Below are 21,101 nucleotides of genomic sequence, written 5' to 3' on the forward strand. Positions count from 1 at the left end.
CACGGAGAAGAGCGCCAGTGACCTTTGCATAGGGCTGGGCCCCCCGACGGGTGGCGCCGGGGCCTGGGGCCGGGAGCTTTAGGCTCCGAAACTGACAGCCCAGGGAGAAGCCAATTCCTTACTATACCCGGCAGACCCACCAGAGCCAGGGCGGAGCGTCAAGGGAGACCCGGCAGGAGCCTGGGGGCGAGAACGAGGCAGCTGTCTAGGGAGTAGGACAGGCGTGTACTTGGAGAAAGGGCAGCGGATCGGCCCGCCTGCTCCGACCCGCACCTAGCCAGGTGGCATCTACCTTCTGTGCGGTCGCCACCGAAGCCTTCCGCGGCCATGGAGCTACCCGAACTGTCCGGAAAGGTCGCCGCCTTCTCCCTTACCGCCTTCCCTGTCTGCTACGCTTTGAACCACCTCTCTGAGCTTTCCCAGTGAGTGCTGGGTACCAAAGGGAGTGGGGAGGGGAGTGAGGAGGGCGAAGAACACTGACTCACTTCGCCTTACCGTATGATTAAGAGGGAATTTTTTTAAGGGACAGGCAGTAGAGGCCAGTGCCAGGGATGCGGGGCATTTAATCGCTTCAGGAGATTGGCCTTCATTAAGTGTAGGCCATAAGGCTCTGGGTGCTATTGCTTTTTCCAACCCACTTCCCCCATGGACACCCCCAGGTCCCTCCTCCAAATGGTAAGAGTGTTAGTGGGAGTCTGAAGATGCCATTCTCCTTCCCTCTTTCCTAAAGAGCCTAGTTAAATTAACAAGATTACGAATTTTTCTTTTGAGGCTGATGGGGCTGAGAAGCAGATTGAGGCAATTTCCAATGACCCATACTGGTCAGAGAAACAGAACTATGAGGACACACCTTGGGTGGCCAGCTGGCACCGTTGATGGGACAATTAAAATCCCAGGGAAGCTCCTTCCCAGTATTGCCAACCAATGATTGACAGCCAGTCACTAAGCTTCTGCATTTGCCTGGTCCTTTGTTAGTCTGGGTAGGAGATACAGTTCTTGCCCTCTGGGATTCATGGTGTGGTTAAAGACCAGATTCATTACACACATCCAATAGAGAACAATACAGGGTAGGCTGACTAAATGTAAAGTTGATAAACAAGGGCCAAGGTTCATGATAAAGGTACCATCCTGTGAGTGTTACATGGGAAAACAGTTCTTTCTAAGATTACCAGTGTGTGACCTTAGCCAAGTTACTGATCCTTTCAGGCCTCAGCTTCTTCATCTATAAATTAAGGGGCTTGTACTAGAAGACCCTAAGGGACACCTTACTCCAGCTTTGACAGCCATCATCACATTTTCACTCCCTGACAGGGATGTTACTGTTTTTATGAACCCTCTTCCTTCTTAATATGATACATTTTCCCATTTTACAGTAGTTATATTTTAAATTAGGTTTCCCTGAATGGAATTTTGAGAGGCACCTTAATAATTGAAGGTAGATTCCATCTGGCAATTCCATTCTATTGTATGATGATAATAACTAGCTGTGTGATCTTGGAGAAGTTACTCATTGTCTCTGGTCTTCAGTTTCCTCTTCTGTTCACTGCTTCGTGGATTTAGAAGAGGAAGGGACCTCAGAGACAATCTAGTCCAACCCTCTCATTTTATGAGGAAACTGAGGCTCAGAAGTTGAGATTTCCCCTTACATGGTTGTCAGAGTCCCCTCACATCACAGTCAGGATTTGAACCCCAGGCCTCTGATACCAAAGACAATGTTCTTTTTCTTTGTACTATGCTGTTTCTTAGTAATGCTGGGGGAGGGGGTGTTCGAGCTAGGTGATTTCTATCATCTATCCTAGCTTCGCCATGATCCCATGATTGGTCTTCTTGTTCCTATTTTTTATTGTGTTGTTGTTCAGTCATTTCAGTCATAAATAGTTTATATAAATATATATGGTGTACATATATATATGATATTTATTGAGTAGGTGGGCCACTAGGTGGTACAGTGGATAGAGTCCTAGGCCTGGAGTTAGGAAGACTCATCTTCCTGAGTTCAAATGTGCCCTCAGATTCTGACTAGCTGTGTGACCCTGGGCAAATCACTTAACCCTGTTTGCCTCAGTTTCCTCAGTTGTAAAATGAATTAGAGAAGGAAATGGTAAACCACTCCAGTATCTTTGCCAAGAAAACCCCAAATGGAGTCCCAAAGAGTCTGAAATGACTGAACAACAACAACAACAACAATTTTAGGATGTATGGGGTGCTCAGGGAGGACTAGAACCTCTAGTGCGAGGTGTTACGGAGCTCTTTTCAGGGCTACTCCTCCACTCTTGGTGTCCACCACCTTCTTTCAGTTCTCACCTGGTGCTCCAAGAAGCTGTCTGCACAGCAGCCACATTTCAGTAAACCATCTTGGCAGAAGGGCTAAACCAGTTTTCACCTTTCAGTGAATTAGGGGAATGTCTACCCCAAAGTGTGGAGACTTCCCCTGGCAGAATGGGCAGATGAGAAAAATTTGTTACAAAGGCCATGAAGGCAGCTGAAGCAAGTGCTGTGGAGGCTTAGAGCTTGGTCAGACATTGAAGATGCCAATCATCCTGACTTCTGTTCTGCCCCTGGACTTCAATGAGAGTCCGGAAGAGAAAGTGAGGCTGATGACTTTGTGCAGCTCTGCCTCGCTTAAATCCAATTTTCAAGCAAGTTAAGACATCACCCATGATACCATTGACCTTTTTCCAAAATGAAGGAGGAACAACAGCAACAGCTGAGTAGATGGGAAAGCTCTAGCAGGAGGGATACCTGAAAAAAGCCTCTTGCAGTAGGTGGGATTTGAGCTGAGTCTTGAAAAAAACTTGGAAAATAAAGAGGCTTCAACTTGTGGGAGCAAGAAGAGTATTCCAGGCAGGGGGGATAGCCAGTACAAAGACGTGGAGATTGGAGATTGAGCATCCTGTTCCAGGAACAAATAAGCCAATGTAGATAGATCATAGAGTGTGATTCTGTGGTGTAGCGGATAGAAGGGTGGTCTCAGAGTCATTAAATCCTGGAATAACATCCTACCTTTGACATGTACTGTCTCTGTGACTTTGGGCAAGTCTCTTAGCACCCCAGACAACTCTTTCAAACTATAAGCTTCCTAGTGGTTCCCTCTGCATTGTACTGACGGAGAAAATTTCCTTCCATCAGAGGGGAATTCCCTACATCAATGAATCACAGATCTAATAGGAAACAAAGTTACCAGAAGAAAAGAAAACATTCAGACTCAGAAATAATAGGAAGGAAAGGTAATTAGATGTGTGTATAAAAAGAAATCTAACTAGTCTCAGACTTGGGGACTATTAGAAACTATATTATCTAACTATAGCTGCTCAGGCTTATTTTAGCTCCTGCCTCCTTGCCAGCCTCAACATAGAGTAGCTCCTTCCTGCTTGGGTAGCGCTATCACACATATTTTTTTTAATTTATTTATTTTTAGTTTACCACACACGGTTCTACATAATTTTGAGTTCCAGATTTTCTCCCTTCCCTCAGCCCTCCCTCCCCAAGACGGCATGGAATCTCATATAACTACCATGTATAACTTCGCATTGAATTAATTTATACACTAGTCAAGTTGTGGAGAAGAATTATGACCAATGAAATGAATCATGAGAAAGAAGAAACAGAACCAAAAAAAAAACAACCCAAAAACAAAAACAAAAGAGAAGCAAAAAAGGCGAGCATGTAGTGCGCCTCAATCTGTATTCAAACTTCACAGTTCTTTCTCTGGATGAAGATAGCATTCTCCACCGTGAGTCCCCTGGAGTTGTCCTTGCACCTTAGGTTGCTGAGAAGAGCGAGGTATGTCAGGGTTGGTCCTCACGGAATCCATATATCTGTGGCTGTCTATCACACATATTTAACTGATAGAAAGAGTACTTACAAGATTTGAAGTCAGAGGACCTGGGTTCAAATCCCTGCTCTGCTATTTACTATTTACTTGAAGGATAGTTTGGGATACCAGACAAGACTCCCTGGTGTCCACCCACATAATCCTCAAGTATAACAGATTTCCTTGAGGAAATAGAACAGTGATTAGCAGGAGGATCTCTGGATTTCTAAACTTAACTCAGCTGAATTTCTGATCTAAGTAAAGAGACAAAAAAACCAAAACAAAACATGATTTAGGCAGTTACAGGACAAAACCAATGAATTGTAAATAGGACCAATTAAAAAAAAGACAGAATCTATCCGATCATTTCACCCCCTTCCAAACATCTCCATTTCCGTAGAGTACACATCATGCTCCCAGTCATCCAGGTGAATGGCCTCAGTCATCCTTGACTCTTCATTCTCTTACATGTCTTGCCAATCCTACAATATCTCTTACATCCCAGCTCCTTTATTTCTTTTTAAAATTAAATGCCTTTTTTCAATGAACAAAAATAAATGTTCTCTCCTTCCCATCCTACCTCACTAAAAAAAGAAAAAAGGAAAGGAAAATCCTAGTAGCAAATATTCACAGTCAAGCAAAACAAATTCCCACATTGGCCACATCAAAAAAACAAACCCATGTGCTTCTTTCTGCAGCCTGAGTCGATCACCTCTCTGTTAGGAGCTGGGTAGCATGCTCCCAGGCCCCTTCTTTCTACTCATGGGGTTACCACCCTAGCTCAGGCCCTCATCACTTCTCAAGCAATCTATTTCAATAGCCTCTTCTTTGTCTTTCCTGCTCCAATGAGTCCTACACATAGCTGTCAAAGCGATTTTCCTAAAGTGCAGGTCTGACTGTGTCACTCCTTCCTTAATAAATTCCGCTGGTTCCCTTTTGCCTCTAAGATCAAATAGAGATTCCTCCCTTTGGCATTTCAAGCCCTTCACAACCTGACCCTACCTACTTTTCTAAGCTTATTTTAAATTTCTCCCCTTTTCGCATTCTTCAGTCCAGCAATACTGGCATTCTTGCTGGTCTTGACACACATGGCTCCATCTCCTGACTCCAGACCTTTGCTCTGGCTGTCTTCCACTCCTATATGCATTGTGTCTTTGTCTCTGTCCCTTAAAATCCCTAATTCCCTTTAAGATTCAGCTCAAGCTCTACCCTTAACATGAAATCCTTTCTCACCCCCACCCCCTCAGCTGCTAATGCTTCCTCCCTCAAAAGACTTTGAATCTGTTTTATGCATACTTATGTATATTACCTCTCCCCATAAAATGTAAGCTCCTACAGGAAGAGGACTGTTTCTCTTTGTCTTTGGGTCCCCAGTACCTAACAAAGTGCCTGGTACACATTAGGTGCTTAATAAATGCTTGTTTGATTAACTGATTGAACTTGGAAAACTAGACAACCAGATCATTCTCCTTACCACCCCCCCATAATAATCCTCACCTTTCTTCACTGTCTTTTCCATTAGAAATGCCCTCCTTCTCCCCCTCCTTTTATCTAAACCCTATATGATTCTCAAGACCCAGCTTAAGTTTCATGCCCAACAAGCCCTCCCTGACTTCTCCAGCCTTCACTGCCTGTCTGCTGACCCTCCCTGCCTCAGCAATTAAATATGAGCCATGTTGCTTAATCTATACTCTGTGTTAGTCTCTATTTTTATGGATGCCTTGTTTCCCCGGACACATTGTAAACTCCCAAAGGTAGGATCTGAATCGTCTTCTATTGTCTTTCCTCATGCGTCCTGACATGGAGCTGGACACGTAGAGTAGGGGTGGGAGCGTTTTTGTGTGGAAAAACTTGTCACCAACCTAGGACATCAGGCTACTGGGTGAAATCACTTTGCCTTAGCCTCCGTTTCCCAACCAGTGAAAACAAGAGGGTCAGATTCGATGATCTCTGAGTTCCCTTTTAGCTCTAACATGCTGTGTTCCTGGGACAGTCACACTTTTCTCCACCTGCTTTCTCTGGACTCTGAACCCCCTGGCACAGAGGCCTCCCCCTTCCCCCACCACCCATGGGAGCACAAGTCACATTCTGCTGGTTTTGAGTTTTAGGTAGGTCAGGAGAAAGGGAGGTAGTCATCAGATGGAGGGATCTGCATGTTTGTGAAAATCCTTGACCTCAGTTGAGGTCAGGCCCGTACACAAAATGTGCCCCACAATCCTCTCTTTAGTTACTCATAGAACAGAGTGTTAGTACTAGAAGGCACCTTTACACACAGAGACTAGAGGGTCATAGGGATTAGGATTGGAAGACACCTTAAAGATCTAGTCCAATCTTTTTTTCAGATGAGGAAACTGAGGCCCAGAGAAGGAAAGTAACTTGCACAGAGTCATAGAAATAGTAAGTAGCAGAACTGAGATTTAAATCTAGATGTTCTGATTATAAATTGAATGATGTCACAGCTGGAAGAAACTTTGTGCCCACCCTATGCTTAGGAAGCAGGGGTACTTTAAGGCCAAGGAAGGATGCAACAGAATCCTAGCTCTTTTACGTTTTTCTTGACCCTTAAACCACCCCTCCCCCAACTCCATGAAAGGTGCGTTGGGGTCGGGTTATGAAAGTCTGCTTTGGAATGTGCCTCCAACAAACCCTTACCTCTCTCTGGCCTCAGTTTCTCCATCTGGAAAATGAAGGAGATGCCCCTTGGTGGATAAGGAAGGGAAGAAGTGAGGAGAAAAGGGAGAAAGGCTTTGGAGAATCAAAGTATGCCTTAATTACCCTTTCAAAAAGCTGTAAAGCCGAAAAAGACATTCCCCCTACAGAATCAGGTAGGAGGTCGTTATATATGACCTGTCAGGTTCTTCGCATCTCTTACACTTCCTTATTAGTCCTGTTTGTTCAGGATCCTCTGAGCTATGACATTCTGTGACATTCCTGCTCTGGGTCATCTGCCTTCTCCTCTAGGTCCCAGATTATCCCAAGCCTCTGCCTCTAACTCCATTACAGATGTCTATCATCTGTTAGGGAGGATGTGTACCACTTGGAATTTCTTTAGATTAGAGCTTTTTTCTTTCCTCAGGACCATAGTTAGAAAAAAAGACAGTGTCCTTACACAACTCATATTTGCTAAAACAACCCCTGGATAACCATCTGCCTCCTTTGCTCTTACTTATGTGTTGGTGAATGAAGCTGGAGGTAGTCACCCAACTGTGCTGACTGGGTCCATTACAATTTGTGTCCTCTAATCTCAACAGGGTTCATTTGCCAAAAGGCAATCCTTTTACTCCTAACTGATTCTCTCTCACATTCCCCATTGTAGATGTTCCAGACCTTTTCTTCCCTCCTCAGGTGGCCCACACTATCCACTCCCTACCCCTCTCAGCAGAGGATCTCTCCTCAAACTTTATACAGAAAATAAAGGCCATTCACCTTGAGCTCTCTCTTCTCCTCTACTCTACATCTCAAAACCTGGTTGTCTTTCATTCTCTCTTTCTTTACCTATCTCCGCAGGAAAATTAGCCTTGCAATCATTTCCTTTCTCAGCATCAGTCTCTTCTTAAATACCAGCTGCTACATCCCTGCAGCGTACAAACCAACTTGAGTCCTTTAAAAAAGCTTCACTTGACCCTACATCCCTTCAAGCTATCATCTTATATTTCTCTTTCCTTTCATGGCCAAGTTCCTAGAAACCAACATCCTCCATATTTGCTTTCACTCCCTTTCTTCTAACTTGTTTCTTGGCCCCTTGTAGTCTGGCTTCCAACCTTATCACTTAACTGAAATGGCCCTCTCCAAAGGGCCTTTCCAAAAATCTCTTAAATGCCAAATATAGTGGCATTTTCTTCATCTTCATCCTTCCTGACATCTCTGCAGAATTGGATAATATTGACTTTGGGTCTTCTCCCATTTGGACCAATCCTTCTGTCCCCTTTATTGGGTCTCCATCACTAGCTGTGGATGTCCCCCAAGGCACTGCCCTGAGCCATCTTCTCTTTTCACACCATACAATCTTACTTAGTGAGCTCATCAGTTTCCATAGGTTCAACGATCATACCTATGAGGATGGCTCTGAGATCTTTCAATCCAGGTCTAGTCCTCCCATTGAGCTCCAACTGCCTGTTGGACACTTTTAACACTTTTGGATGTCTCATAGACATCCCAAACTAAATGTATTCAAAAAGAACTCATACTTCCCCAGAAAATTTCCCCTCTTCTAAAATTTCCTATTACTGTCAAAGATACTGTCCTCCTTCCAGTTGCTCAGGTTCACAACCTTAGAGCCACTCTCGACTCCTCACCCTCATTCTTCCTCACTCCACATATCTAATCAGTTGGTTATTAGGTCACCCATCTCTTCTATTCTTCCCCTTTTCTGCATTCATACAGCCACCACTCTGGTTCAGGCCCTCAGCACAGCTCACCTAGACTGTTGCTTCCTAATTGGTCTCTTTGCCTCAAGTCTCTCCCCACTCCCATCCATCTTCCGCAGAATTGCCAAACTGATTTTTTCTAAAGCACAGGTCTGACTGGGTGACTCCCTTGTTCAACCACAGTGGCTCTGTATTAACTCCAGGACCCAATAAAAAATTCTCCAGCATTTAAAGCTCTTCACAACCTGGCCCCTTCCTACCTTTACATATTATCCCCTCTGAAATGGTCTTGTTTCTCTCACATCTACATCTTGTATATGACTAGTTATTACACCATTTTTACTTTTCTTTGTATCCCCTGAGTTTAGCAAGATGCCTGGAACACAGTAGGCACTTAATGAATGCTTATTGCTTGACCACCCTCTCTTCTTGGATACACTCCCTGCTCTCTATTTAACTTGCACTTTGTATTTCCCTATATGTATGTATACATACATATATATATAGCCCAGAGGGAGCAATAGATAAAGTGAGTTAGGAAGACCTGAGTTCAAAACTTGACCCAGTCACTAACCAGTTGTGAGACCCTAGACAGGTCACCTAACCTCTGCTACCTTAGTTTCCTCAAGTGCCAAATGGCAACAATAGCTCCTAGTACACAAGGTTGTTATGAGGATAAAGTGGAGAGTATTTGTAAAATGCTTTGCAAACCTTCAAGCACGATATAAATGCTATCTAGCTATCTATGTCCCTTCCTGTTAGAATGTGGATTCCTTGTGAGCAGGGTCTGTTCCGTTTTTGTCTTAGCGTCCTTGGCCGCTACCACAGTGCCTGACCGGCATGTTGTCATTGTTTCGTGGTTTTTCAGTCGTGTCTGACTCTTTGCGGCCCCATTTGGGGTTTTCTTGGCAGAGATACTGGAGTGGTTTGCCATTTCCTTCTCCAGCTCATTTTACAACTGAGGAAACTGAGACAAATAGCGTTAAGTGACTTGCCGAGGGTCACACAACTAGTAAGCATCTGAGGCTGGATTTGAACTCAGGAAGATGAGTCTTTCTGACTCCAGGCCTGGTGCTTTATCCACTGTACATCCTAATGGCCCTACTGACACATAGTAGGTGCTTAATAACTGTTAGCTAATTGATGATTTGGTTGGCAGCATCAGATCTAGATAAATTCAGAAAAGAGGAGAGAAAACTTGAAGTGAGATATTTTTAAGGAAGACTGGTCGGGACAAGACTTGGTGACAGGCCAGATTGAGGGGAGTGGTGAGGGATAGGGAAGAGTAAAAAAGAATATTATATAGCTCCTTAGAGTTTGCAGTGTGCTTTCATAGGAGTAAGCATTTATATAGTACCTACTGTGTACTCTTTATAAGGATTATCTCATTTTATCTTCACAACAGCCCTGGGAGGCAGGTGCTATTATTATCTGCATTTTACAGTTGAGGAAACTGAGGCAGGTGCTATTATTATCTGCATTTTACAGTTGAGGAAACTGAGGCAAACAGAGGTCTTGCTCAGTCACACAACTAGTAAGTTTCTGAGGCCGGATTTGAATCCAGGTCTTCTTGACTCTAGGTCCAGCACTCCTCCTAGTTACCCCTGCTAGCAGCAGAAATAGGGAGACTGGGAATGATGATGGATTTGTCAGTAAAAAAGCTGAGTTCAGTTTGGAACATGTTGAACTTGAGGTCCCAGCAGAACCCACAGATGGAGATGTCTGGCTGGAAGTCAGGAAGACATCTGGGACTAGAGTTCAGTCAGTGGAGAAGTTGAGGATGGAAAGTTGGGAATGGGTGAGAGACTTTAGAGAGAGAGCAGGCTGAAGGTCTTGGGAAGTTGCCCACAACCAGGGACATGTTCCCTTCCACTTCTAGGGCTTTCCCTCTGAGATTATCTTCCATTTACACTATCTGTATCTTGTAGGTAGATAGTTGTTTGCATATTGTCTACCTCATTAGACCATGGCTCCTTGAGGGCAGAGACTGTCTTTTGCCTTTCTTTGTATCCCCAGTGGTTAGCGCAGTGCCTGACACATGGTAATAAGCACTTGCGGATGGACCAGGAAGAGAAAAGGGAATTTAAGAAGCAGTGTTAAGAAGACAAATAGAGAACCAAGAATATAACAGACATCAAGGGAAGGGAGAGTATCCAGGTGGGGAAAGATCCACCAGTGTCAAAAAATGCAGAGATTTATAGCTTACTACCCATGTCACCTTGGGTATGTCTATTTTGCTCTTCTAGAATAAGGACTATGAAGATGCCACCAGATTTGGAAATCAGGTCACTAGTGACTACAGAGAAAAGTTTCAATAAAATGATGAGGGCTCAAGTCAGACTGAAAGGAGTGAGTGGGTAGTAAGAGAGTAGAGATGCTGGACCTTGGGTTTAGACCAAGGGTCCTTCCTGATAGTCCCAAGTGTGTTGGACCTCATCCCTGACCTGGGCACCATCCTGACTCCTCATTTACTTCCCAGTCCATTGGGTGTGGCTATCCTGAGTGCAATGATCCTGGTGCTATTGTTTGTGGCCATCTCCAGTCTGGCCCAGAGAGAGATCTCCCGTGACCCTCTTTTTGCTGGTGAGTCCTGGGGAGCAAGGGAGACGGAAGGTTGTGGGAGGGTTAGTGGAGTTTACAGTGGGGGAGAAGCATCTGTTACTGTGACCTTTGGCCTAGTGCCCTGACATTAGACTTGGGGACTGGTATGAAGCAAGCATGTGCCTAGCCTGCTCCCAAATCAAGGAGTCCTAAGGTCCCTATTAGCTCGATTGTTCTATATTCTAGGTCCTCAAGTCCTCCCAGCTCTGATATTCTGTGTCCTGAGGAATCTTCTTGCCCTGTCATTCTAATGTCTAAGGTCCTCTCCACTCCCAACTCTGATATTCTGTCTTCTAAGGAATCTTCTGTCTTGCATTCCATGTTTGTATCTATAGTCCTCCCAAGTCTGATATTCTCTGACATTCCATGTTCTTTATCTAAAGTCTTTCTGGCTCTGACCTTTTATATGTTCTTAAGGCCCATCCAAATCCAGTACTATATTGGCTTTTGGCTCTGACATTCTGTGCTCTCTGGAGGGTCCTCGCTCTGACACTGTTATAAGGGCATTCCCAGCTTTCATGTTATTCTATATTCAAAGGGCTCTCCTAGCTCTGACATTCTGTGTTCTAAGGGTCGTGGGAAGTTGCCCACATCCAACGACATCCCTCCCCTCCATTTTCTGTCTTCCAACATTGACAGTCTTTGTTCTATGGTGTAAAGTTCCATCTAACTCTAACATTCTATGGTGTTTGGTTACATTTGTGTCCCTTGCTACCCAAGGGAAGTGGTTGGAATTATATCTCCACCCCCTCAATAAGATTATTAGTTCTTTGAGAGTGGGGACTGTGTAATGTTTCATCTCTGAATTCTAGTGCCTAGAGCCTTGGACAAATTGCTGAATTAAGTTACCTTGGCTGGGCCAGGGACAGGGGGAGGGGGAGTCTGACCTGTCTGTCCTCTTCCCACAGTGTTTACCATCTTTTCCTTCACCTCCCTTGTCGATTTGTTCATTGCCCTTGAGGAGGATGGCTATGTGACAGGCCTCATGGAATTCTATACCCGGGAGGTAAGCCCTATCCTTCCCTGTTTCTGCTGGAAGGACTCATGAGCAGTTTCCAGCCTAGCCCTACACCTTCTCTTCTGTTCCTTTGTTACTCCAGAGGGAGCCATTTCTGCGCACAGCCCATGGGATTTTTAGCTGCTACTGGGATGGCATTGTTCATTATCTGCTCTACCTCACCATGACAGGGGCCATTGCAAACAGGTAAGGAGGTTCCCTGGAAGAGTCAGGTGGCAGGAAGAGGAGATGAGATTCCTTGTTGGGGAAGGAAGAGGCAGGGAAGGCATCAGGGGCTGGGACTCAGGAAGCACCTCCTCGAGGAGAAAATGATGTTAACTCTTAGGGTACAATACTGGGGGTCTTAGGGTACTGCTCGATGTGTTCTGGGTTTTGGATCAAATTGGTGAGACCAGGAAATTCCCAGGACTTAAGGGGATGTACAAGTCATATAACCCAGAATTTCAGAGCTGGAAGTAACTCTAGAAACTAAAATCCAGAATGTTAGACCTAGAAGTAATCATAGAACACAAATCACAGGGTATTGAGCTAGAAGGGCCCTTAGAACTTAGAACCTGGATTTTCAGAGAGAGCCCACTGCACTTTTGTATCACTTTAATGATTAAAACATTTTTTCTTACATCAAGCATAAGCCTGCCTTTTCTCAGTTTCTGCCTGTTGCTCCTAGTTTTGTCCTCTGGGGCCAAGCAGAATAAATGTAACCTTACTACAAATATTTGAAGAGAGCTTAAGTCTTGTATTCTCCAATTTAAACATCACTAGTTCACAAGAGGGCAGCTAGGTGGTGCTATAGTGGATAGAGTGCTGGGCCTGCAGTCAGGAAGACTCATCTTCTTGAATTCAAATGTGCCCTCAGATACTCTCACTTAATCCTGTTCGCCTTGTTTCCTGAGTTGTAAAATGAGCTGGAGAAGGAAATGGCAACCAGCTCCAAAATCTTTGCCAAGAAATTTCCAAATGGGGTCAGGAAGAGTCGGACACGATTGAAACGACTGAACAAAAAAAGATTGCACAGTCTGGATAGAGTGCCTGGTCTGGAATCAGGAAGACTCATCTTCCTGAGTTCAATTCTGCCCTCAGATACTGACTAGCTGTGTGACCCTGCTAGAGGTGACCATGAGGAAGGAATACATTCCAAACATGGCAAATGAAAGTGAGAGAATGCCCAGGAAGGAGAGTCTGGGAAGAGGGGGAACACAAAATAAGACTGGAGACATAGTTGGGAGTCAGACTGTTGCCAGCAGCTTTTGGGAAGACTTTCCACTTTCAACAGCTATTAAGTACCTATTATTAGAGGATCTTGTGATAAGGCATTAGGAGAGAGAGGAAGGGAAGAAGGGAGAGAGACAGAGAGAAGGAGGGAGGGGAGAAAGGAGGGAGGGAAGAAAGAAAGAAAGGAAGAAAGAGGGGAAGGCAGAAAGAAAGAGGAAGGAAGAGAAAGAAGGAGAGGGAGGGAGGGAGGGAAGGAGGAAGGACAAGAAATAGAAAGGAAGAAAAGAGAGGAAGGAAGAAAGAAATAAAAGAAAGGAGGGGGAAAGGAAGGAAGGAAGAAAGAAATAAAGAAAAGGAAGGAGGGGGAAAGGAAGGAAGGAAGGGAGGAAGGGAGAAAGGGAGAAAGGACTTCAAATGCCAGACTGAGGATTTTGTGTGCCACCATAGAGCTAGTAGAGTGCCACTGAAGAGTTTTGACTAGAGAAGTTACATAGTCAGATGTGTATTTTAGGAATATCAGTTTGGCAGTGAGATGGAGGATAGATTAGATAGGGGAGAGCCTGGAAGCAGGGAGACCAATTAAGAAGCTCTCTTCAAGTATTTGAAGGGCTGCCAAAAAAATCTTTATCGAGGATTGGTTGAAGGAACTGGGGATGTCGAGCCTGGAGAAGAGAAGACTCAAGAGGCATATAATGGTTTGTGAGTATTTGAAGGGCTGTCATGTGGAAGAAGAGGGATCAGACATATTCTGTTTGACCCCAGAGGACAGAACTGGAAGCATTGGGGGACAGTTGCTGAGAGGCAGATTTTGACTCTACATATGAAAAAATATACTAACAGAACATGCACTCCCCTCCCCTGCAACCCCTTCCCACCATACTGTTCCCAGTGGAGGCTTTCAAGTGAAAGTTTGATGATCGTTTGCCAGGAATCTTAGAGAAGATTCCAGCTCTGGTTTGGAGTGCACTAGATGTCCTCAGCACTGGCCAAGGGAGTCAGAGTTCCTACTGGCCCCCTTCTCTTATTGTCCTCCCACCTTGACATCCTTCTTTGACTTGGTTTCCTCACTCACACCTCCACAACCCCCCTTCCTGGATAGGGAATCTATCTCTGCAATCCCTTGACCCATTCACCCAATCTGAAGGATCAAGAAAATTGTCAGCTTCTCTCCCTCTTTCCCTCAGGCAGAGATATAGAAGCCTCGGGCTATACTGGCTTGGATCACTGGTCATGAGCATCATGGTTTTTGTCCCAGGAAACATTCTTGGTAAGTGTCATGACTTTGAGATGTGCCGCATGTTTGGTAAGTGACGTGCTTGGTGCCAGAGCTTCAGAGGAAAGGGGATTCGGAGGGAGGGAGAGAAGAGAGGTTTGCAACTTGATCTAGCAGTCTGGATAGGCCAGACACAAGGCCAGTAACTTCTCCACCAGTTCTGTCCCAGACTTCTCCTGTGCCACCCTCCCTCCCCCAGAAGAGGCCATCTTTCCTATTTGGAAAAGAGGGAGACCTACCCCAAGACTGACTGATTCCACTTTCAGTTCTGGGGTATGTGGTAGGGGAAGATTCATCTTGCCAGAGCCAGCCTCTTGCCAGCAGCTTTTGGGAAGAAATCTTCACTTTCAAAAAACATTTATTAAGTACCTATTGTTAGAGGCCTTTGTGATAGACATTGAGAGGAAGAAGAAGGAAGAAAAGGAAGGGGAGGAAGTGAAGGAGGGAGGGAGGAAGAGAAAGTGAGAAGGGAAGGGAAGAAAGGAGGGAGGCAGGAAGAGAAAAAAAGAAAGAAGAAAGAGAAAGAAAAGGAAGGAGGGAAGGAGTGAGGGAGGGAGGAAGGAAGGAAGAGAAAAAAAGGAAGGAAGGAAAGAAGAAAAGGAAGAAAAGAAGGAAGGGAGAAAGGAAGAGAAGAAAAATAAACAGGAAGGAGAAGAAGAAGGAAAGGGAGGGAGGGAGGAAGAAAATAAGGAAGGAAGAAAAACATTTATTAGGCACCTACTATGTGCCAGACATTGTATTAAAAGTTTGGGGATACAAAGAGAAAAACAAAACAGTCCCTGATTTCAAGATCTCACATAGACTTTTCAGCTTCCAGTTTTATGGTCCTTAGGGCACACAGCAAAGCAGACGGTCACATATCTTCTCTGGTGTCCTTTCCGTTGATAAAACCATATCTGTTTCTGACATTAAACCACTGGACAGTGACAAGCACTTTGGGGTGGGACCTTTCTTGTCTGGGTATGTGGGTACCTATTTTCTGGGTACCTATTGACTGCAGCATCTGCAGAGGGAGGCACCTGGGAGTATCTTCACAAGAACCCCTCACCTGGACAGTGGGTACAGGGGCCTGTTAAATTCCTGACCATTTGTTAAAACCTAAAGCAAAGGCCACCTCCTCTGGGAAGTTTTCCCTGATCTTCTTGGTCAGTGACACTGTCTCCTTCAGCTTACGTTGCACTTGGCTTACCCTCTGTTATGCATGTATCACTGAATTGGATTTTTTATTCTTTCTTTTTTATCTTATTGATATCTTTTTTTATTCTGTCACATTCATCTCCAAATATAGCCTTCCCCTTTCCCCTTCCCAGTGAAATATTTGCTGTAACAAAGATTTTAAAAGGAAAAAAATAAAATAGCCCAGCAAAACCAAAGAAGACATCCATTGTGTTTGAGAGTACATGCAACATTCCACACTTACAGGCCTTCACTTCTGCAAAAAAAGGACTCTTTATATGAGGGTCTTATTTATCTTCAGAGCCCTGCCAGTTGACATCTAGCAGTGGAGAAGATTTCTTCCATTCCACCATTACCAACACCAACTACTATCCAACTCCCACCAAAGGCAGATAAACCCAAGATCCCCAGGAATAGCAGTATCTCCAGACCACTAGCCTTGTTTTTAGCTAATCCCCTGTGCCACTCTTCAAGCTTCCTTCTTTCCTTCCTTCCTTTCTTCCTTCCTATCTATACCACTTGGCAATGGCCTCTATAGGTGGTATAGCCCCAGCCTCCTGAGCAGCCATAGTTCCTGAAAATCTGGTAGGGATAAGGACTAGACTTGTGATTTTATTGGCATAGATAAATTTATAAGTTTCCTAATAAGGAAACTCTCTCCACTGATGCAGGTCAGCATCTTCCCTGAAACTTTTAGTCTTAGAGAGGTGCCTGGCAAACTGAGAGGTTACGTGATTTGCCCAGAGTCCTACAGCAAGAGTAGAACCTTAAAAACCATCGTGCTCTGTGGAAGTGTGAGTTGTCGTTACCATGACTGCTAGGATCTCAGCTCTCCATGCATCTGGAAACATTCACTGACCATTATCAATATGGTGCTCCTGTGCTGGACAGCAGACAGAAATGGATCAAGCCAAGTCCTTACCCTCCCAGGGCTTGCTTTCTAGCAGAGGAGATAAAGGCACAGAGACAAGGCAGAGTGTGATTAGAGCTTAGGAGAGAGACAGAGGCATAGTGCCAAGGGGATGGAGAGAAGGGGGTGATCACTGCTAGGTGGAGTGGGGTCCTGGTGGATCTGTGAAGGCCTCCTGGAGGAGGTGACATTTGGGGAGGATAGGATTTGGACGGACAGAGAGGAGAATAAGGTGATTCTAGATACAAGGGTTTGAACGCATGTGTGGGGAATTACAAGGAGAGTAATTGTACGGTTAACTTTTTTCGTTTTTGCAGTAGGGAAGAAAAGGCAGATGAGACTAGAAAGGTGATTGACCTGAGATTTGTGGAACACCTGGAACATTAATCTGATGAATCTTCTCTTTATTTGATAGACAATGGGGTCCTATACTTAGGATGGCTGGAGGGGGGACCAACAGGAATGATCAAGGCTATGTTGGACTATGATTCTTGTTTCTCCATTTTAGAATATTAGACTTGGCTGGGCCCTTAGAACACTGAATACAGAATTTCGGAACTGGAAGATAACTTTAGAATGTACAATGTTACAGCTGGGAGTGCGTTAGAATACAGAATGTCAGAGGTAGAAGGGGATCTTAGCACATAAACTACTAGAGGTGGAAGGAACTATAGAACACAGCGCTGACAGGATTATCTAGTCCACCCTCACTTTGCATATGGGGAAACTGAGGCCCAGAGAAGAAGGAACTTGTCCTAAATCATGAGTGGTGGCGAGAGAAGGTAGATAATCCCGGCCTCTGGTCTCCCACATCTCTGCTCTTTCTACTTGATTATATTGCCCTTACTCTACCCAAGCCTAGCTAGGTAAAAAAAAAAAAATTCTTTCTCCACTTTTGGATCTGGGGTGGGGGCGTGGGTCATGGGCTTTACAAGAGGCAGCTAGGTGACACAATGGATAGAGCTCAGAAGGTAGAGTCAGGAAGTACTGAGTTCGCATCCTGATGAAGAAACTTATCAGCTGTATGACCCTGGGCACTTGAGTCATTTAACCTCTGTCTGTCTCAGTTTCTCCATTCCAAAAATGGGTAACAATAGCACCTACCTTCCAAGAAAATCAGAAGAGATGGTATTTGTCAAGTGCTTTGCAAACCTGAAAGCGCTATCTAAATTCTAGCTATCATGCTAGATATTATTTACTACTAGGACCAACTGTAGGAAGAGCTTTGGTTGGGGGATGGAAGAAAATGAAAAGGGTCCCCAGGGCCAGGGCCGGCTCTTGGATCCATCCTCTCCACTGAGCATTCTGTTCTCCACTCTCCAGGCAAGTACAGCTCTGAGCTCCGACTGTCCTTCTTACTTAACATTCCCTACGTGTTAATCCCTTGCTGGGCTGGCCTGCACCTCTTCAGCCAGGCCAGGGGCCCAGCAGGCTACACTGCCAGCATGGTAAGTCTCCTGGGGCTGTGTTCTTTCTCATCCTCTGCCCCGTGCCTCAGGCCAGTACCTTCTGCTCTGTACCTTCCCCGGCATGTGGGATGATGGAAGGAGCACTGGCTACAGACTAGGAGCCTGGGGAGGTGGGGGCGGGGTGTGTACATTTACTGTGTGACCTTAGGCAAGCCACTTACTGTGACTAGGTCTCAGTTTCCTTATCTGAAAAATGGGGATGTTTACCCTGCCACTGGGGGTCTTGTGAGGAAAGGGCTCTTAAAACTGTAAAACAATGTTATTATTTTAACATCCTGGCTGTGTGGCAAATGATAGTAAAAAAGTACTTTATCATAGTTATTTTTTTGTTTTAAGATGCTGTCTCCAGAAGGCCCTTATGATAATGATAATAATAGCTAACAGTTTTACAAAGGGTTTTATACAAATGATTTCATTTGATCCCTGTAACGGCCGCGTGAAAAATTTGCCATGTCCTCATTTTACAGACAAGGAAACTGAGGAAGACTGGTTATGCGACTCTCCATGGTCGCATGGCTAGTAAGCATCTGAGGCAGCATTTGAGCTCAGGTCTTCCTGACCCCCAGTCCAGCACCAACCACTACACCATCTTGCTGCCTCTGTGATGATAAAACTCATATTTTTACAGTGCTTTCTATAGTACCCTTACCTCCGTTATTTCCTTTAATTTTCACAACAGCCCTGGAAGGAAAGTAGTATGAGTATTATCCCCCATTCTATAGATGAAGAAACTGAGGGAGTGATTTGCACAAAGTCACACAGTAGGAAATGAAGTTGAGACTCCAGCCTGGGTCTTCTCCAAGTCCAGTGGTCCTTCCCATTATGTATATATGTTATCAGGAATGTGATGAATGGCCTGCCAGGCTTCCTCCCCACATGAGTTGAGGGTTGCAGGCCCCTGGATTCTTGTTCCCCTTCACAGAGTGAGTTGTCAACCCCAGCATCCTATTGTGCTATGACATCTCCTATTTAGAAGTGAACTTGGGGCTCAGACTGGATCCAGAGATATGACTGGGACAGAGGGACCAGCAACCAACTGGGTCTAACTTGGGGATGAGTATCCCTTAGAGATCCCTTGGGGTTAGACACTCTATTCAGCCTCCTGTTTCCTCCCCCTCAGGCCTGGGTTTCTCTCCCGGCTCCTAAGATATCGGACTTATCCATTTCCTGGCCCAGGATGCATCCTGCTCTGAGCATCAGTTCTATATGTCCTCAGACTCCCACCTCCTCTCCTGACTTCATAATCCTTTCCTGAATCCCACCATGTCCTGCTACCTACCAGTGGAATCTGGGTTTCTAATGGTAATATTAGGGCCATAGCCAAATGTCAGTGTTTGTTGTCTGAGGATGATCTGAGCTGAGATCAGAGGGGCTCATCACTGGGCTGGCATAGGGGTGATAAGAGTTAAGCCTCAGCATCTCTTCCCAAGGAGCACAAAGTAGGTGGTGATGAGCTTCAGTGGAAGGAACACACAAATGGATGAGATCACAGATCTCTGAAGTAAGTTAGGTCCATGTGGTCTCTCTTTTAAGTTTTACTGATTTTTTTTCTCCGCTCTCCCCTCTCTTGAGCCATACCTTGTGCTAAAAAAGAGCTGAGCAGTAAAAACTAACCCTAACGACCACCCATTGTTGACTTGGTCTCTCTGTTTCTGAGTGTGTCTTTTGCAATCTGGGTATGTGTGTCTCTTACATAGATCGCTGAAGAGCATAAAAAAGGGTTGCTCCAGAGGCCCTGGGACCTGGCTCTGATTATCTATCTGCTCCTGGCAGGATTGTTCACCATTTTCCGTGGTCTGGTGAGTCTCCTCGGTGGATGTCCCAGTGAATTGCCTTTCCTAAGGACCCTTCTTCCCCAACTCTCCTCTGCCTCTAGCCAGACCATCCCAATGGAAGCTCTTTGATACCTGTTCCAGGCTTCTTTCCTTGAGGAAATGGTCTCCCAGACCAGCTTCCATGTGGCCAGCCACCTCCCGTAGGGATAAATTCTCTGAGGCTGGGCCAAGGTTTAATGGCTCAGCAATGCATGGTGGTCAATGCCCTAGCTGTGTCCTTTGGAGTTTCATGTCTTAGGCCCAATCCTGTCTGTGCCTCCAGGTGGTCCTAGACTGTCCCACAGATTCCTGCTTCATCTATGTGTATCAGTATGAGCCATACCTGCGGGACCCTGTGGCCTATCCCAAGATCCAGGTGAGATTGCCCTGGCCCCAACACCAGCACCGTCAGGGCTTCCCCAGATGAGGACCCTCAACCCTTCAGAAATCCCTCTTTCATGTTTCTGAATCATAACTGCCTGCTGGGGAGGGGTGGCAGTGGGTGGGCTATGCACTAGGTAGGGAGGGGGGAAATGGCAGAGGGAAGCGGTTCGGTTCCTGTCCTGTGACTGTCATCTGTCTGAAGGGAAGACAAGAACTCTTTCAAATCTGAGAGGGGAGTGTGGGAGTGTCCTTGACATAACCTGCTTCCCATTTTTCTAGGGCTTTGGAGGTGGAATGGAGGGGAGGGATGAGGGATGAGGGAGCAAGAGGGATGATGTACTCAGATCTCTTTGGTTTCCAGATGTTGGTGTTCCTGTTCTATGCCCTGCCTTTTTTCATCCTGGCTGCTTATGGCCTCTTGTGGCCTGGCTGTTCCTGGCTCCCAGACTGGGCCCTGGTGTTTGCAGGGGCCATGGGCCAGGTGAGTGGGGAGGCTGCAAGTGGTGGGGAGGGAAAGGGGGAAGAGAGATTAGGTGGGGCAGGAGGATCAGGACAGAAGGCCTCTCCCAGTGAGTCCGGGGCAAAATAGATGTGAGGTCTTTTTAAAAAATTCCTCTGTGTGTGTGTGTGTGTATGTGCATGTATATATTTATGTGTGGGTGTGAAAGAGAGAGACAGAGATAGCAAGAGAGAGATACAAAAAGAGACAGAGAAAGAAAGACTGAGAAAGATAAAAGGAGAAGAAGAAAAAGAAGAAGAAGGAGGAGGAGAGAGTGAGAAAGAAAGGGAGGAAGAGAGGGAGAGCAGAGAGAGAGGAGTGAGAGAGAGGGAAGAGAGACAGCATGAGAGGGGGAAGGGAGGGAGAGACAGGGAGGGAGTAGAGAAGGAGGGGGGAAGGGAAGAAGGGAGAGAAAGAAAGGGAGAGAGGAGAGAAAGTATGAGAAAGAGAGAAGAGAGAGACAAAGAAAGAGAAATAGAGAGATGGGAAGGGTGAATTCTTAAGTTAGTCACTGCTATCCCCAGTGGAGAAAAGTCGTTAAAAAGAAGTAGGGCAGGCAGAAAC

At 45.4% G+C, this 21,101-nt stretch overlaps 1 protein-coding gene across 1 annotated transcript in view; it reads left to right on the top strand.

Moving 5' to 3' along the window:
• Positions 1-21,101, top strand: part of TM6SF2 (transmembrane 6 superfamily member 2) — a 23,422-nt gene continuing 2,321 nt past the window's right edge. The window contains exons 1-9 of the mRNA XM_036741044.1: positions 1-422; positions 10,661-10,764; positions 11,691-11,788; positions 11,883-11,986; positions 14,197-14,279; positions 17,695-17,819; positions 19,538-19,639; positions 19,938-20,030; positions 20,400-20,519. Of these exons, the coding sequence (XP_036596939.1) occupies positions 328-422; positions 10,661-10,764; positions 11,691-11,788; positions 11,883-11,986; positions 14,197-14,279; positions 17,695-17,819; positions 19,538-19,639; positions 19,938-20,030; positions 20,400-20,519 (924 nt within the window). The 5' untranslated portion in view covers positions 1-327. The remainder of the gene's footprint in view (positions 423-10,660; positions 10,765-11,690; positions 11,789-11,882; positions 11,987-14,196; positions 14,280-17,694; positions 17,820-19,537; positions 19,640-19,937; positions 20,031-20,399; positions 20,520-21,101) is intronic.

The sequence above is a fragment of the Trichosurus vulpecula genome, chromosome 1 (genome assembly GCF_011100635.1).
Source record: "Trichosurus vulpecula isolate mTriVul1 chromosome 1, mTriVul1.pri, whole genome shotgun sequence".
Taxonomy (NCBI): domain Eukaryota; kingdom Metazoa; phylum Chordata; class Mammalia; order Diprotodontia; family Phalangeridae; genus Trichosurus; species Trichosurus vulpecula.